Source organism: Gallus gallus, chromosome 1 (assembly GCF_016699485.2).
Source record: "Gallus gallus isolate bGalGal1 chromosome 1, bGalGal1.mat.broiler.GRCg7b, whole genome shotgun sequence".
NCBI classification, from domain to species: domain Eukaryota; kingdom Metazoa; phylum Chordata; class Aves; order Galliformes; family Phasianidae; genus Gallus; species Gallus gallus.
In genome coordinates, this window is record NC_052532.1 from 76,254,863 (window position 1) to 76,273,296 (window position 18,434).

General features: G+C 43.1%; 1 protein-coding gene across 6 annotated transcripts in view; it reads right to left on the reverse strand.

Moving 5' to 3' along the window:
• A2ML3 (alpha-2-macroglobulin-like 3) overlaps window positions 1-8,342 on the reverse strand; it is a 37,372-nt gene extending 29,030 nt beyond the window's left edge. For 2 of the 6 annotated variants that reach the window (XM_040648396.2, XM_040648395.2), the window contains exons 1-3: window positions 8,179-8,342; window positions 4,321-4,501; window positions 553-709 (exon numbers count right to left, since the gene is read on the reverse strand). In XM_040648396.2, the coding sequence (XP_040504330.1) occupies window positions 553-709; window positions 4,321-4,501; window positions 8,179-8,264 (424 nt within the window). In that variant the 5' untranslated portion in view covers window positions 8,265-8,342. Of the gene's footprint in view, window positions 1-552; window positions 710-3,965; window positions 4,293-4,320; window positions 4,502-4,853; window positions 5,709-7,912; window positions 7,998-8,130 lie in introns of those variants that run through there. The other 4 variants (XM_040648399.2, XM_040648398.2, XM_040648397.2 and 1 more) reach the window with 4 other exon arrangements.
• Window positions 8,343-18,434: the final 10,092 nt, after the last annotated feature.

Genomic DNA, 18,434 nt, shown 5'->3' on the forward strand with positions numbered 1-18,434 from the left:
AATGGAAAAAATAAGGAAATTGTTAATATTTATAACCACTACCAGCAAATATCAATGTTTCAATAATTTTTAAGTCAGATTAATTTCACTTATCAACAGACTGTGAAATCAGATCCTTAAGTTATAGTAGTAATTAATTTACACTTACTCTTTCTTACTGATGGTGAAAGGCAGACAAATTTAGAGGGAGAATCAGATCTTGGCTGGAATGAGTTATCTGTGGGAAGTGCTTGTTCTCCCCTGTTGGGTCAGATGCAGCCAACGGAGGCAGTGCTTTGAAGTCAACCCAGATTTGTGCTTATAATTGAGATGGAGGAATGTGAATCTGTGCCTACTTCTGACTGAGATATTGTATTCTCCATCCTCTGGGCACACACAACAATGGTACCATGTGCCTTAGATCTCAGCTAACTGAAGTAAGATTTTCTTTTGGCTCTAACTCCCCCAAAAAAGAGCTCTGAAAACTTCTTTAATAAAAATATTAATCCTCTGGGGAATCAAGTCCAGAAGATTTTCTGCTGTTAGACTTAACACCAACCCAATTCTCTGTACCTGTCTGTCCAGGCTTGTAGATAGGTTTGTCTGTCTGGACAAAGACCAAACTCTCAGAATTCTTGACCAGCACTGACTTGCTGCTTCTGAACTGCAGGGTCTCTCCCTTCACTGTCACAGTGAGAAGTGCCACTGATGTGCTGTTGGATTCTGAAAGCTGAGGAAAAAAATAAATGAAGAGCATAACTGCTTTACTGATTAACCTCACGGCACTGAGCCTCGGCAGGATAGAGTATTAGCTAGGTCCAAAAATTCTCTGAAGAGACATGAAAGATGCAGGGTTAGAAACAAGGGTAAGGCATGATTTTGTGATGTGACGTTGGAGGGCTCATTGAGTAAGGTGATTCTCCTCCCCTAGTTCTTTGTAGAGAGACCCATCCACAGTAATGATTTCAGCCCTGGGGCCCTGAGCTTAAGAAAACATGGACTAGAGCAATAATCAGAAGGCTGGAGATCCTCTCCTGTGAAAACAGTCTGAGGCAGTTGAAGTTGTTCAGTCTAAAGAAATGCTCTGGGGAGACATTACGGTACCTAAAATGGGCCTAAAGGAAAGCTGAGCAGAGAGTCTTCATCAGTGAGTGTAGTGCAGGAGGAACAATTTTAAACTAAAAGAAGGTAAGTTTAGATTAGATATTAGAAATAAATTCTTCACTATGAGGGGGATGAGGCACTGGAACAGATTGATCAAGGGAGCTGTGGATGCCCCATCCCTAGAAATGTTCAAGACCAGGTTATATGAAGCTTTGGGCAACCTGATCTAGTGGTACATCATAGAATCATAAAATTGCTCAGGCTGGAAAAGACCTTAAGGATCATCAAGTCCAACCTCAACCTAACCACACTACCCTAACTCTAACAACCCTCCACTAAATCATGACCCTGAGCACCACATCCAAACAGTTTCTAAACACATCCAGGGATGGTGACTCAACCACCTCCCTGGGGAGCCTATTCCATCACTTAGGCACCCTTTCTGTAAATAAGTTTTTCCTGATATCCAACCTAAACTTGCCCTGGTGCAACTTGAGGCCATTTCCCCTTGTCCTATCACCAGCGAGAAGAAACCAACCCCGCTCTTGCCGTAAGCATCTTTCAGGTAATTGAAGAGAATAAGGTCTCCCCTCAACTTCCTCTTCCTCAGACTAAACAGCCCCAGTTCCCTCAGTCACTCTTTATAGGGCATATTCTCCAAGCCCTTCACAAGCCTTGTGGCCCTTCTTTGGACCTGCTGCAGCACCTCAATGTCCTTTCTGTACTGAGATGCTCCAAACTGAACACAGTACTTGAGATGATGCCTCACCAGTGCCGAGTACAGGGGCAGGGTTACTTCCCTAATCCTGCTTACCACACCATTCCTGAAACAAGCCAGGATGCCACTGGCCTTCTTCCTGGCCACCTGGGCACACTGCTGGCTCATATTCAGCTCACTGTCCATCAGTACACCAAAGTCCCTTTCCATCAGGCAGCTTTCAAGCCACTCTTCCTCAAGCCTGTAGGGTTGTTGTGACCAAAATGAAGGACCTGACACTTGGCCCTACTGAAATTCATACAGTTTACCTTGGCCCATTGATCCAGTCTATGCAGGTCCCTCTGTAGTGCCTTCCTCCCTTATGGCAGATCAACACTCCCTCCCAGTTTGGTGTCATCTGCAAACTTACTGAAGGTACACTCAATCCCCTTGTCAAGATCATTAATAAATATGTTAAACAGAAGCAGCCCCAGTACCAAGCCCTGGGGGACACCACTTGTGACTGGCTGCAACCCAGATTTAACTCCATTGACCACAACTCTTTGGGCCCAGCCATCCAGCCAGTGTTTCACCCAGCAGAGCATACATCCATCCAAACTACAGGCAACCAGCTTCTCCACAAGGATGTTGTGGGGGACAGTGTCAAAGGCTTTACTGAAGTCCAGGTAAACCACATTGACAGCCTTACCTTCACCCACTAAGCAGGTCACATTGTCATAGAACAAAATCAGGTTTGTCAAACAGAATCTACCATTCACAAACCCATGCTGACTGGGCCTGATCCCCTGGTTGACCTTTAACTGGTCCATGATGGCATCTGAGATTATCCATTCCATAACCTTCCCAGGCACCAAGGTGAGACTGATAGGTTTGTAGCTACCAAGATCATCTTTCTGGCTTTTTTTGAAGATGGGTGTCACATTTTCCAGTCTCCAGTCTGCTGGGACATTTCCAGTTAGCCAGGACTGCCAAAGGATGATGGAGAGTGGCTTGGCAACCACATCTGCCAGCACTCTAGAGTGCAGTCCATCTGGTCCCATGGACTTGTGAGTGTCCAGCTTTTGGAGCAGGTCCAAAACCATCTCGTTGTGGATTATGCAGGATTATGTGGATTATTTTGTTCCCCATCCCTATCTACCAGCACAGGGGTCTTCATGCCCAGGGAGTAAGTAGTCTTACTATTAAAGACTGAGGCAAAGAGGGTATTAAGTACCTCAGCCTTATCCCAATCCTTGGTCACTGTTTTGCCCTCGGCATCCAAGGGATGGAGATTCTCTCTAGCCCTCCTCTTACTGTTGATGTATTTATAGAAATGTTTATCATTGTCCTTTACCTTAGTGGCCAAGTTCAGCTCTAGCTGGGCTTTGTCTTTTCTGATTTTCTCCCTGCACAGCTTCACTATATAATTGTAATTGTCATAAGTTGCTTGCCCACTCTTCCAAAGACTATAAACTTTCCTTTTGCTCTTGAGTTCCAGCCAAAGGTCTCAATTCAGCCAACCTGGCCACCTTGCCCATTGGCTCGTCTTCCATGACATGGGGATGGTCAGTTCCTGTACCTTTAAAATAACTTCCTTAAAGTATTCTTAGCTTTCCTGGGCTCCCATGCCCTCCAAAACTACCTCCTAAGGGACCCTTTCAACCATGGTCCTAAAGAAGCTGAAGTCTGCCCTCTGGAAGTCCAAGGTGGCAGTTCTGCTGACTCCCCTCCATGGTTCAACAAGGATAAAAAAAAATCTATTATTTCATGATCACTCTACCCCAGATGGCCTCCAACCTTTACTTCTCCCACAAGACCTTCTCTGTTTACAAACAGCAGGTCCAGGATGCTTCTGCCCATGGCAATGTGGTTGGAACTTAGATGATCTCTTCTAAGGTCTCTTCCAATAGAACTCAGCACAACCCAACCTAACCCAATCTAACCCAACTCATTCTATGATTCCTTCAGAAATTTTTAAGACTGATCTTCTCCATTTCCTTGCATTTTCACTGTGGTTCTTCTGCAACTCCTTCCAAAACTATTAGCCTTTCCCTACCTTCTCTTACAAACTTTCCACTGAGAAGTATTGAAACTGATCTCGCACCATCCATCCTATGATTAATTAAAATGGAAATCATCTGAAAATCATTATTTGGGAGTGGTACCAGTTGCTTACATTACTCACCAACGAGCCTTCTGCAAGAAACATGAATAAGCCCCAGAAGGAGATAAGGTAACACCATGGACTTCAGTTTAATTTTCCACTTCCCCATCTTCTATAGCTCTCATTCCAGTTCATTCTTTTTCCTCTGAGTCTTGAGCAGATCAGACCAAGATGGGCTATGTTCTACTTTAAAGTCAAAGTTTTAAGATGAAACATTCCCTAAGTCCTGAATGCACAGTCAGTTTTCCACAAAATCTTTTGTTGTTATTGCTGTTTGGCTCAGCTTAGAAGCCTCTGATTGCAACATCTTTGTTTAGTTCTCCTGCGTTTTAGCAATAAACACAAGAGATATGCCCACAGGGATTAGATTACTCACAGAGTAAGGGATGCAGGTAAACACATCCTTCTCTGTCACCACATCAATCAAGCTCCTGTTTTCCCCTTGATACTCAAGTGTAGCACTCAGTGTCACAGACTCATTCAGGTGAGTCAGCTGAACACAGATTTTCTCAGGAGAACCAGTATGTATCAGAAAGGGCAGAAGCACCATGTACTGCCTGGAAAAAGGAAAAAAGCAAGAATCTGTTAAATATATACTGTGAAATACAATATGGTGAAACAGTATTAAGAAAACAGCGGAAGTTTTCTAAAATGAAAAGAAATTAGCAAACCAGCAAGTCTAATTCATTACTATCCCTTTGAATTCAGTGCACAAACATGAGTATACATCTTACTTTGGGTTTATACATGTCAAACCACCAAACTAATTAGCCTAATAACAAGGAAAATTCTTTCAGTGGAAGGAACAATTTCTACACTAATAATAGACAGTCCTTTATAAAGGCTGCTTTGTTCAGCTTCACAGTAGGGAATAAGGATGGCATGAAAAGTTTCAGGCTGTTACTCAACTTTTTTGTATCCCACAGCCTCATGAGACTCGAAAGCATTAGCTAAAAAAAGTTGGAGATTCAGCAGTTCTAGGGTTGAAAAAACTCCAACTTCTGTAGCTACTCCTTTTCTTGCCTGTCCAGGTTTCCAAATCCTCCTCGTGCTGAGCAAAAATGGGAGTGCTGCAGTTCATAACCTTATTAAGGTGGTCACACAAAGCATTTCAGAGGACAGTGCTTTATTACAACAGAAGTGTACTTGTACTTTCAAAGAACTTTTGTTTCTCGGAGAAGACATCAGTTGACATTCAATAGAAGGGATAATTTTACTAATTTTCATTAATAAATCCAATTATTAATTCTGATGCAGATTAATTGGTTAAAAACTAGGGCATAAAGGGGAAGAAATAATAGTGGATTTATATAGCCGAAGGTGGTCACCAGTAAAAATCTCAAGAATCTGTGTAGAGATCCCTGCTGCTCAGTCTACTGATGAATAATCTGTGAGGTACTGACTAGCGTAGCTGTGAAAAACTTTGATTGTATTGTGGAAATGTGTAGAAAAAATAGCAAATGAACTGTTCATGAAGGGAAAATAACGAATTAAGGAATGAAATGTCACCCCCAACAGTGTACACATAGCTAAATTTGCTATTACTACTTGGAGATGAGCACTGTCAAGAACTCTTGTAAAATCCTCATTCAGAGATAAGTGACAAATGGACTGTAAGGAGCTATTCTTAACTCTCTTTTCTTAAATAAAGGAATATAGAACAAATCAGAACAAACAGTTTAGCTATTGTATAACTAAAAGGTACGTTGCTATATTCTCATTTTAAAAAATGGGATTTAGAAGAGAATATTCACTGAAAGATGCCAGAGTCTGAAATCTGGAAGATTAACATTCTTTAGCATGGAAAAAGGAATGAAAGAAAACTGATATTGTTCATCACCTGTGACAGTGGATATACTAAACAATGCTACATTAAAATATTAACTGAGTCATTTAGTAAAATAAAGCATAAACTTCTTTGCCAAAATATCAAATTAAATCAAGGAACCTAATGTCATCAGGTACTATAAAGCCCAGAAGATTAATTTTGGTATGACTAGCTTGTGGCTCTTGAACCTTCTGGTACTCTCAAGCAATCCAAGATAGCAAATATACTCAGGCTGCATCACATGATAAACAGCAGCTGACTGTCCTTCCTTCAGTAAAGAGAAAAAGGAGCTAACAGATACAACTAAACTGGATAACTGGTACCCTGCTTGCACATCCAGTGAGGTGCAGCCCATTAAAAATAAGCCTCTGGTAACTCTAGGATGTGATATGTGTCTTGCTGTTCCAGCTACATTAAATTTGGTATGAGATTCAGCAAGGGAAGACGACGACCACCTACCCCATTTTGTAAAGATCACACAGTTACAAGTGACCGAGGAAAAAGTATGGCAGTACTAACAGCTTTGTTGGGGAATGGGAGTTATATCCAGAGCAACTGAGCAAAGAAATTGTTACTGACAGGACTGAGTATGTTCATGGAGAACTATTGTGAGAAACGCAGAAATTGGGTGGTCTTCTTTCAGTCTTGGGAAAAGAGACATCTAGGGCAATCCTGAAGCTACACTGGAGGCAGTGGGATCCATTTGCCTGATTGTGAAGGAAAATGTGGTAAGAAACCAGCAGGTATCTCCAGCCACTATCTGCAGAAGCAGTGAAAGGAGGAACCTCTAACCACTTAGGGAATGACTTAAAGTTTTTGATTATGCCACATTAACTAGATGCTTACTCCATCACTTTCTTTCACAACCTTCTCACCATAGCTTCAGCCTGTGCTTCCTCTAATCTCTTTTCCCCTGCTTCCTGCCAGTAGCACTGGCAATCTGCGTGCAACATCCAGTCTGAGGGGACAGTGTGACCTACTTCATAGGGAATTTTGGCCTCCACTGCATCTCTGGGTCAGCCATCTCAATGCTGCATTAACATGATAAGTTTTTTTCTAGTATCCAATCTGAAACTTAATTGCCTCTCTTGAGCAGCTGGTCACACCTGAAGCAGAAAGAACAGCAATTGCTGCTGTTCAAAGAAGCAGTCTCCTCAGGCAAAAAGTATCTTGGTCAGAAGCTTCATTTTGTTTTGACTTGGAAGACTTGACATCTCTCTTTATCCCATCTCTTTCAACATTTTCTCCTTCTCTCCTCCCACAATGGTGCTCAGGTAAGGGGAAAAGAGCAACATGTTGCTCATGGGAGGACTCAACAGTATGGGTTCATGCCTTTTTCACCTGATCCTGGGCAGAAATAACAAGAGATAGAGCTCTCTGGTCTCCCTACCAGGGAGACCTATATGACCCCAGAAAAGACTTGGCTGGCTGATCTACTCTAGAACCAGTGAAATAGGACAGATGAATGAGATGGTGATGGCACAGTATGACTCAAAAATCCTTTAGCTTTTAGTCTGTTACCACTTCACCTCTGACCACACAGTAAGCAACAGCAGTGAATGCTGCGTGTTATACTATACCTACCAGTGCTAATGCAGTGCTTATGAGCATGAAATCTCTAGCAGGCATCATGAGATGAGGTTCAGAACTGCAGCTCCTCATTATCTTTTCAAACTGGTTTATCCCCTTGCTCCTATTTCTCACAGAAGAGAACTGTGCTTGAGAGCACAGTAATAAGCACAATGATAGCAGCAAGGTCTGAAGAATGAGATGGCTCTGCCTGGATCTGAGACTGTGGAACAACCCTCTTGGTAGGTGAGATCTTGGTGGGGATGCTCAGGTATACCTTCTGCTTGGGACTCCAAGCAGGGTGGACACTGCAGCCATGCAGCTTGTCTGCAGAGCACTTGGGTGGACACACCAGGGAGAGTGCCAGCGCCTGGCTCAATGCTGGTGAAAGAGAATCTAGGTCACAGATTCTCTTTGAGAACAAGCATGTCTGATGCTGCCAAGAGAAACAAACTGTCTTGAAAGAAACACAAGAAAGGGAATAAACCAGTTTGGGAAAAAAAAAACAAGAACAGAAGAACAGTGATCAAAACAAGGATACTACAGGAAAGGTAAGTACATGCATGCTCACAAAAGCTGAGCCATCTGAAGATTTCTAGGCAAGACTGTATTTAGGCAGAGATGCTGTGATGATACAGGGCTGGACTAGCAGAAGGCTGTAGGAGAGAAAAAGGAACACTGTCAGAATTATTCAGGAGAGCCGGAGATGGGCTAGTAGTGGGATGCAGGGCAGAAGTAGAAGAAATTGTCACAACTGTTTGAAGAATGAGAGAAAGAAAGAAAAATTACTGGAAGAAGCACTGTGACCTCCCTCCCTCTTCCATATGTGTAGCTTACGGTTCTGCAGTGTGAGAGATGTTTCCAGGGAAGAAGAAAAGGAGAAAGATAACTGTTTCGTCGAAGAGCCAGTCCTTCCTCATCATGCTCAGCAAGATGCGGTGACTCAAGCAGACAACCAGATGGGTCTGGTGCTGTTGTTTTCCTGCACCCTGTAATTCCTCTCCACTCTCTGCTGGGTCAGCCTCTTTATAACTATTCTCTGTAAACAGCCCAGGGGCTGGAGCAGATAAAGGCTGGGGGCCAGGGCACATCCGGAAATGTGAGAAGCTGCAAGGAGGAGCTGGAACAGAGGTACAGTATTTGGCTAGAGACATTCAAAGTGGGGGAAGGGCATTTATTGGATAGTACTTGAATTGGAAGTTTTTTGAACCACTCATACTCAGATTTCTTTAATCCATCAGGAATCCAGTCTTGGGGAAATGAACTGCATTCAATACAACGCTACTCCCTGAGGGCAGCATTCAATTTCATAACTCTGATGTGGGGCAATGTCATATGTTGAAGTCAAAAGCCAGATTTATAGGTATGTTAAGAACAAAAGGGAACCCTCAGACAAAGACAATGCATGTATTATGTTAACATTATAGGGGATTGTTCAGCAAACTACTACCAACAGGGCTGCTATAGATTAGACAACTAACCTGTTGGGAATATAATATAAAGTAAGAGGGTATCTGGGTATAAAAGTAAGTTCTATGAATATACATAAAGATTAGTCAGTTCTATTGAGATACATCCTTGCCTCCCCAGCATGGTGATCATCTTCCAGCATTCTGTTTTACCTGCTCTGGGGTCACCTGGTCAAGGGTGGAAATGTTCCCGGTGTTCCATGTATTGTCCTCTTACCCTTAGCCAGATTCAGAGCTGTACTGCAGGGAGTTGCACCCATAACAAAAGTCTCTCAGAAATAGTGCTGCTCCCTTAACTCAGTCATACATGGATCTCTGATAGCAGCAGTGTTACTATAAAATGGTCTATCAAGAACCTCTCTAAAACCTCAAGTTGGAGGTGTTAGAAAGTAGGCATTCTTTAATATCAGTGCTGGATGCATGAGGGATACAATCCTTGATAATGCATACCTTGCACAAAAAGACTTTTAGTTTATATACATTCCGAAGCCTGTACGGAATATGTATAAAGTCATGAAACCTTCCTTATCTATACAAAGCCTCTGGAACCTATTTAAATACAAAGACACAGACACTTCTGATTACCTAAACATACTGTCTAAGAAACAAGATGCAACTTGCATCACAGCTTATGAAGTTTTATTTAGTAAGAAAAGAGTTTGCGAAGTTCCAGCTTGACACTAAAATGAAATATTCAGCCCAATCTAGCAGAACTCTCTGAATAGACTGAGTACATTGGATATTTGCAGCACTCCACAGAAGACTACAAAACTGTAGCTGTAGGGCCTAAGTTTCTCACACAGTACCTGTGCAGTTAAAGGATTGGGTAGTGCACTTTTTAGAGATTTATAAGCCCTGAGAAGAGCTATGCTGTGTACAAGTGACCCAGGAGACAAAATACTTTAGCACAAATCATACTGAATGTGATTACACATAGCTGTATTAGTGGCAGAGGCTCTGTGATCTGTGCAAAGGGGCTTATAAGATCATAACAGCATAGGCAGCCCTTTGTGAAAGAGTGAATGTTAAGACTGAATATTAACTACATAGTATGTCTTGATTCTGATGTAGTAATCAGAAAACTACAAAGAGCAGTGCAAAGCACCAGCAGAAATATCTGAGGATGAAAGGAAGTTTGAGAATGGTGAAGCCAAGAAAGATGACAAAATAACTCGACACACTAGAGAATTATGTCAAGCAGGTACTCCCCTTACTACAGCTCTGGGTGCAGGAGGAATCACTCCACCAAACACACACATGCACACACACACCAAAGAAGTGACAACATATTTAAAGGCATAAGTATACATATTTATTACATTCAAAAAAAAAAAGGCTGAAATTCTGAGAAATTATCAACATTCTGTTCCAACCTCCTGAGCATGCGTTCTAAATACGTGGTGGGGGTCTCTGACAGTCATGGGCAGTCAACTCATGATCATCCTCACTGTGAACTTCCAACCTTTTAAAGGGGGTGGTAGTCCAAACCAGTTCCCACTGATGTTACATTGAGCTGAGGCATATGTTTTGTCATCTTATCTTCAAGAACAGAACACCTGTTTGAATTTATCTTCACTTCACAACATGTTCCATGACCTCCACATTTTGTTCTTGAGCTTACGTTTATGCAAGCCTCCTGTCCTTCAGCTTATATCCACTCAAGTTATGTGGAAGGCTGTTCTCACAGTATGGAAAAGCTGTTCTCATGATTCATAGGTGTTCAAAAAGCAGTCAGTCTCCCATGTTTATTCCCTTTCAACACCTTTTGTAAGCCACAAAAGTTAGGAAAGCAAGCTAGAGACTGTCAGTATTGGTTAAAAGTATTATAAAGCGTCACACAGAGAAGGGATGAACCCACAAACTCACAGAAACCAGAAGAGCTAGCAGGTTATCAATTGAAGATGGAAATACTGATAAACTGGTGGAATAGCTGCAAAGTAATGAAACCCATAAATTTCTTTCTCCAGAAATGCCCCCATTGTCTGTCCTCATTTTTCCATCTGTCTTTTCTAGTAAATAACTTGTGTAAAGCTGCTGTTTTCAAAGTCCTGGGCATCTGTTGAAAATGACTCACCTCAACTTTTCTCTCTTTTCATTCAAGATATTGAAAACAGAATCAACAACAACCAGAACAGGCACACAAAGTATGCTTTGAGGATGAATGTGTGAAGCTAACGTTTACTCAGAATCAGCAAAAACAGGGATTTAGTAGAGGACCCACCCACTCTGATCCTTCTTCTACTAACTTATTTACCATCCTCATGTTATTGAGGCAAGAAAAAAAAAAATTTGAAGAAACTTAACGGCAAAAGTTTCGTTACCCTTAAGTAGGTGTTCTTATTTGCAGTGCTAGAGTAGCAGTGGGATAGATCTCCAAGAAAGTCCCATCAGTTTATCATTCACAATGAGATTGAATCTTCACACATATTAATTACATTTCCTGAATCATTATCCTACCCACTTCACAGTGATTGCCCAGAAAATACAACCTTATATGGAGATCCTCAATGCCACTGAGTATTCTTCTAGCATTATAACAGCCTACTGTTAGCCCTTTAGTCTTTATTTTTAATCCACCAATTCACCTTCCTAAGTTGGCTTACCTCCATCTGAGATGCCATGTGTAATGCTGTAAGGTGAGGGAAAATGGAAAACACAACAATGATAGCATAGTAGCAAAGGCTCAGGCTGCAGCAAGCAGAGATAAGCTCAAATATAGTAGTCGCAACATAAACAAAAGAAAGAAAGAAACTACTAACCCTCAGAAGGCCTTAGGTATGCAGGACTCTCCAACAAGATACCCTTGCTTCTACTGCCAGCCCTTAAATGAGAGCTGGGAAGGGATGGATCCTGGCTCCACCCCTTCCAGTCACTCAGGTGCACTGCATGCACCTGAGTTCCCCTGGATTGGCCCTGCCTTTCCACCAGGTGCTGAATCAGTGTTTCAAGCCATGACTTAGCATTTCTACTACACTCCACTCCTTCATGGCATGAACAAATAACTGAACAGATTAAAGGTAAGTCCTTTCCATTATGGTGAAAGATTGACAAAAAATATGACAATTTGTGGGAATACAAGAAAAACTGTTCAGAGCAGCAGCTGTGTAGCAAGATAAAGAGCATGAGAACCAAGGGCATCTCTAGCAGAAGAAAGAACAGCTCACAACTCTGGATAAACGCCTGCATGAACGGTTGAAGAGTATTTGTAGAATGCTTTGTTGACATGTAAAGGTGGATGGGAAGGTTGTAGGGGCAGATGGGAAAGCTAGAAAAAGAAAACTTGTGAAGGTACATAAGTGATGTGAGAACTTATAATAAACAATTTGGATCATTCACATCTGAGTCCGTGCATCAGACGCTGCAATAGTTGATGATTTGTTCATGGATGAAGTTTGTGTTACTTCATGGGCCAGTACTGGATAGTTCTCCTGGAGGCACATAGTTGCTTGGGCCAGGGAAGGTTCAGCTCATGTTTCATCAGTCCCATGTTGTCCACCACTGGGTGTCACACCGATCTTACAACGACACTGGAGCATCTTGATGCCACATTTCTCCTCCCTGTGATTCTGCAGACTCGGAGAGATTCACAGGGAGTGTATAGAATTTTCTGAGATACTAGGAGGGTTAGGTCCACCCTCCATGGCAAGATACAGCCCTTGATCCTGTCCTGGGTTAACACTTCAGCTTGCACTGGGGCATGTCCTGGCCATCTGTACCATAACCTTTGGCCCAATATCTAAGACTGCATAGCTATATCGGACACCAAAGGGGGCAGTTGCCATTGAGACATTTTTTGCCACAGGGACATGATTAAGGTCCCCTTACAGATGAAAACTGGAGTGTTGCCCACAGTGTCTGCAGACCATGTACCTATTACCAGGGGGTACTTCCGAACCCCCAACTTCCAATAATCTCCTCCAAGGTGCAAGTAGGTCACACCACTTTGGTCCTACTTGCACCTTCAAAGGCATTCTATTTTATGGGTATCTGGTTCTAGGTTCTCAAGGGCAGGGAGCAGAAAAGTATTTTCATTGCCAATTTGGGGTCTTACCCAATTGTCAGTGCCTGTAATTTGGATACTGAGTGGGGAGGCCCATGTTGTCTGTAGCATCTTCAAGGGCACGGGGCCTGCCATTTCCAGGCCTTTCATTCAAGTCCCACAGGGTTTCATAGAATCTTTGTCCACCTCTTGCAGGGACTGAGAATCTGTTCTCAGGGCAGCCTTAAGAATACCGTTATAGCATTCAATAAGGCCTGCCCCACTAGATTATATGGCAGGTGGAATCACCACTCAGTGTTGTTTCCTTCTGCCCAGTGTTGTACCACTGCACCAGTGAAATGAGTTTCTTGGTCACTCTTGATGACTTGAGGTGTCCCGTAGGCAGCCATCAACTTGGTGAGTGCCTTGATGGTATATGCCTGGCTTGGTCTTGGCACTGGATAGGCCTGCATTAGCCCACTTGCTGTGTCAATGCAGGTCAGGGCATATCTCACCCTCTCAGATGGAGGGATGTGCCCAGTGTAATTGACCTGCAATTGCTGGAGAGGACTGTGTCCTCTAGCAAGATGGGCTGTTGTTTCAGGCAACGATCTTTGTCTCATCTTGGAGCAAACATCACAGCCTCTGCATGGTCCTGTGTTTAACCACATTCCATGTGTCCAACCACATATCTCTGCCCTGGATCGGTCAGATATGAATAGTCCATTCCTGGGTATCCCACTGTGCAATCCGAAGAGTGAGTCCCTGGTACACAGCCCAGCTATCTGTGCAGATGTTCAGGATACTATCACTGGGTTCCTTGGTTATAACCATCCACATACCTTGCAGTTCTGCCCATGGCTACTATGACCATCCCCCTCTTCAAACCAGATTGTTTCAGTGGAGGAATAGTATGCCACTGCTCCCCACTTGCTTGGGTTACCCTTGCTGGACCCATCCATACACCAGGCATCTTCAGGAATGGGATATTTCCCTTCCTGAACTGAACTTCTCTCTAGTGGAGCAACCATTGTCTCTTCTGGTGCATCTCTGTTGTACATCACTGGGCCTATGATCTTCTGGCACTCTTCTTTCAATGGTGACAAAGACAGACTACTCCTCTGGCAGAGATAGGTGACCCATCACGCCACTGTCTGTGCTTGGGCCACCTCGTCTAAGGAATGTGGGTCAGATCATTCACCCATCCCTTAATTGGCAAGGTCATCTTAACTATGACTTCAGCTGTTTGGCTTATTGGCTCTACTGCCTACAATGCTTAGTAGGCAGACAAAAACTGTTTTTCTATCATACTGTACCTCCCTTCTGCTCCATGCCAGACCTGAGACCAGAACCCAACTGGGGTTCAAATGGAATTCTGGTGCTGCCATAGGTCCCAGCCAAACCTGTCCTGAGTTACATAGATATCAAGTTCAGCTGGAAGGGTAGGATCAAATATATCCAGCACCTGAGCTGGTTTAACAGCTAGCTTTGCTTGCTGGAAGGCCTCTTGGTCCACTCTCCCCCAGTCCCATTTTTGGCCTTTCTTTGTGAGTTGGTATAAAGGCCTCAGCAGCTGTGCTAAGTGGGGTATAAAGGAACGCCAGTATCCCAATAAACCCCAAAATTCTTACAGCTGCCTTGGTGCTGTAGGGACTGGGAACACCTGAACCTTGTCTATTATTGTATTGGATAGTACTTCAGTCTTTCCCAACCAACCTACACCCAGGAATTTCACCAGCAGGCCTGGTCCTTGCACCGTCTGTGGATTTACAGCCCACCCGTTCTCTTGTAAATAGGTTAGTCAATGAATCTACTGCCTTTCCTAATGCCTCCAGTGAGTCAGACATCAACATGAGATCATCACTATAGTGGTACAGTTTGATGTTATTGAGTTTATTAAAATCTGCTAGGTCACACACCACTAAGTTATGACAATATGTAGGTGAATGCACATACCCTTGCAGCAGGACCTGAAAGCTCCACTGCCTGCCTCCCCACATAAATGCAAACTGATCTTGTGATTCTTCACAAATGGAAATACTGAAGAACATATTTGTCAAGCCTAGGACACAATGGTAGGTTTCTATCTCCCTACTAAATGTGTTCATCAAGGGGGCAATATTGGGTATGGCTGTATGAATGGGCAGTGTGACCTTATTCAATTTTCTGTAATCCACTGTTATTCTCTATGTGCCGCCTGACTTTTGTACAGGCCCTGTAGAGATATTATGTGGGCTATGCGAAGGTCTTATGATCCCTACATTTTCTAGTTTCTGCACCATTCTGGAGATTTCCTCTTGTACCCCATGAATTTAGTATTAGTATTCCAGCGCAAAGTTGGTAGACCAATAGGCTCATGTTTCACATGGACTCTTAATATTGCCTGCACCACCTGGATACTAACATATCTCTCTCTTAATCTGAACTCTTCCATGGTTGTCTGGAGAGTCAGACCCCATAGTATATCTTTGCCCAGTATATACTCCAGAACTGGGGCAATAGACACCTTATACTGCTGGAGTGGGAGACACTCAACCCCCAACTTTAACCATATGTGTGTTACAGGGATGGTCTGTCCCCCAAACCCATTAATCAACACCCTACCTCTATGGAATTCGGTTGAATCACCATTAAAAAAAAAAAAATAAATTGACATTTCTGCGCCCATGTCTACTAATGCCATAACTCGCTTTATGTTCTTTTGGGATCAGAAAACTATCAATTCAACATAAGGCCTCTGGACCCATCTGGGGGCCCTAGATGTAGGAGGGCTGGCACCCCCATCACACAAGTAACTGCAATACACAATTCTTTTTCCTCAGGTGGCTCAGGCAGCATGGCCTGGTTCACTTGAGGAGGCTTTTTCCTTTTCCTGGGAACTAGGAAATCTTCTAGGTTTCACATTCTCATTGGTACTTTTTTCAATAATTCTCACCCCTGCTTTTTGGGGGATATTTTTAAACTTTTGATTTTCCTCCAACTGCCTCCATAGCTGGAAGAGGACATGGCTATCAATTTTTGAAAGTTGAACCCCAGCCCAGATTAAATCATTAAACATCTGTTTCCAGGATACTTATATGGATGCTGACTGAGAAGTCTGTGGGGTGGATCTCCTAGTTTTAGTTATGGGCAGGACCTCTGCCCCTTCCAATGTATCATTATTGTGCCTGGTCTGAAGGCGCTCAGTCTCCCTTAGATCAGCCACCAACTGTGTGACCTGTTGGATAATGGCCTCCAAGGGTACAGTATGGACACTAATGTACCATATTGGTGGGGAGGAGCTCATTGTAATTTGAGGCTCCACATCCCTGCTGGAAACTGAATCAGGTCTGGACTCTCAAAAGTATCATCATAAATGACCTCCTTTATTCCCAATTCTGTAGTATAATTTTAAAATTCTTACACTGAAGTCCACAGACCAGTATTTATTGGCAAATCACTTTTTCTTTAACATGTGATTCTACATGCCACCATTATCCACTGAATTAGCGAATGGTTTTCCTCATTATTTATCACAGTTGTATACAGTCTTTGCCTGGAGGCCAAATGCATGGTAACGGACCCAAGTTTAGAAATCTTGGGTCAATTAATAACCACACTTTTGGCCCCCATGTTCAAAATCTCGAGAGCCAAACTGGTATTATCTCTTATGGTTTTCACCTAAATTGTTGTAACAGATCCACATGTTCAGCGGCTGTGTACAGGCACACTGTTTAGTGTAATGTGGTGTGGGCAGGGGGCCACTCCTCGAGTGACTGGTCTATCTTGGACTTCCTTCATTTTTTGACTTATTACTGATCTTATTTCTACAGGATCTGAGGTTCCTAGATCCTCCAGGTGGATTTTAATCTGCTTGGTTTCTTTTTATTCTTAGATTCAGCTGGGATCCAAGGATCCTGCTGATCTAAGTCCTTTTCCCCTTCTAAAGATATGGTTCTTAATTACAGAGGGGAAGCACTCCTTCAACCCCTTCCGGTCACTGAGGAGCACTGTGTGAACCTGAGCTCCCCTGGGTTGGCTTTGCCTTCCCACCAGCTGCTCAATCATTCTTTCAAGCCATGACTTAGCATTTCTGCTACACCACACAAAGACTTTTTGTCCCAGATATTGCTGAGGAATGCAAGGACAGATGGACAAGTCTCTGCACATGCAGATAATGAAAACAAAGAGGAATGTCTTGATGCCGTCTGTCACATTTTAGGCCAATTCTGCCTAGTGTGTGGATTCTAGCTTCCTTTGATGTTGATAAGTGATAAGAATTCCATGGTTTTCCCTTGTTGTGTGTTTCTTCTGCTTTAACACGAGAACAGTCTTAGAACATGCCTCCTCATCCACAGCACCTAAAGGCTATTACAATATTGAGTCTATGGCTCACTTTGTTCTACAAGAACCAAGTAACCTTGAGCTCAGGAAGACTAACTGGTACTTAGGTGGGCCTGTGTGAACCTAATTAGGTTAAACACAGAAAAGTGCAAGGTTTTGCACTTGGGTCAGAATAACCCCAGATATGTATACAGACTCGGAGAAGAGCTTGAGGGTAGCCTGGTGGAGAAGGACCTGGGCATCCTGGTGGATGAAAAACTGAACATGAGCCAGCAGTGTGCTCTTGCAGCTTGGAAGGCCAATAGTATTCTGGTCTCCACCAGAAGAAGGGTGGCCAGCAAGGACAGGGAGGTGATTGTCCCCCTCTGCTTTGCCCTCATGAGGCCCCATCTGGAGTATTGCGTCCAGGTCTGGGACCTCCAGTACGGGAAAGATCTGGAGCTATTGAATAGGGTCCAGAGGAGGGGAGGAGGGCCATGAAGATGATCAGAGAGCTGGAACACCTCCCCTACAAAGAGAGGCTGAGGAATCTGGGCTTCTTCAGTCTGGAGAAGAGAATGCTGCAAGGAGATCTCTTTGCAGACTTCCAGTATTTAAAAGGGGATTATAAAAAGGAGGGGAATCAACTTTTTACAAGAGCAGACAGTGATAGAACGATAGGGAATGGTTTTAAGCTCAAGAAGGGAAGGCTTAGATTAGATGTCAGAGGGAAGTTCTTTACAGAGAGAGTGATGAGCTGCTGGAACAGGCTGCCCAGAGAGGCTGCAGATGCTTCATCCCTGGAGGTATTCAGGACAAGGCTGGATGGGGCCCTGGGCAACCTGGTCTAATGCCAGATCTGGAGATTGGTGGCCTTGCCTGTGTTAGGGGGGTTATATCTTGATGATCCTTGAGGTCCCTTCCAACCCAAGCCATTGTATGATTGTACGATTCTATGATTCTTATGTCATTAAGCTCATAACAATTTATCTGAAATTTGCTTGAAAGATTTTGGTTCCTTTTCAGACTTGAAAGACTGGCTACTTCTTTCAACAAGGCTGGCTGATCTGATAAGAGATATCTCTTTTATTAGGACATGTGCTGTCTATATCTTTTGATCACAACAGTTGTGGTGTCTGTATCGCCATAATTTAACAAGTGCTTTGAAAGCTGCATGTTCAAAATCAAGTCATGATGTTAATGATGTAAAGGTATTTCTTCTAACAACAACATTCCTTCCAAAGAGAGCTCACACATAGGTGTCTGAGGTCACTGCACACCTGACAAGATCAAAGGCAATATAAAGTAGCTAATACCTTTCATAATTAGACCCCATATTAAGC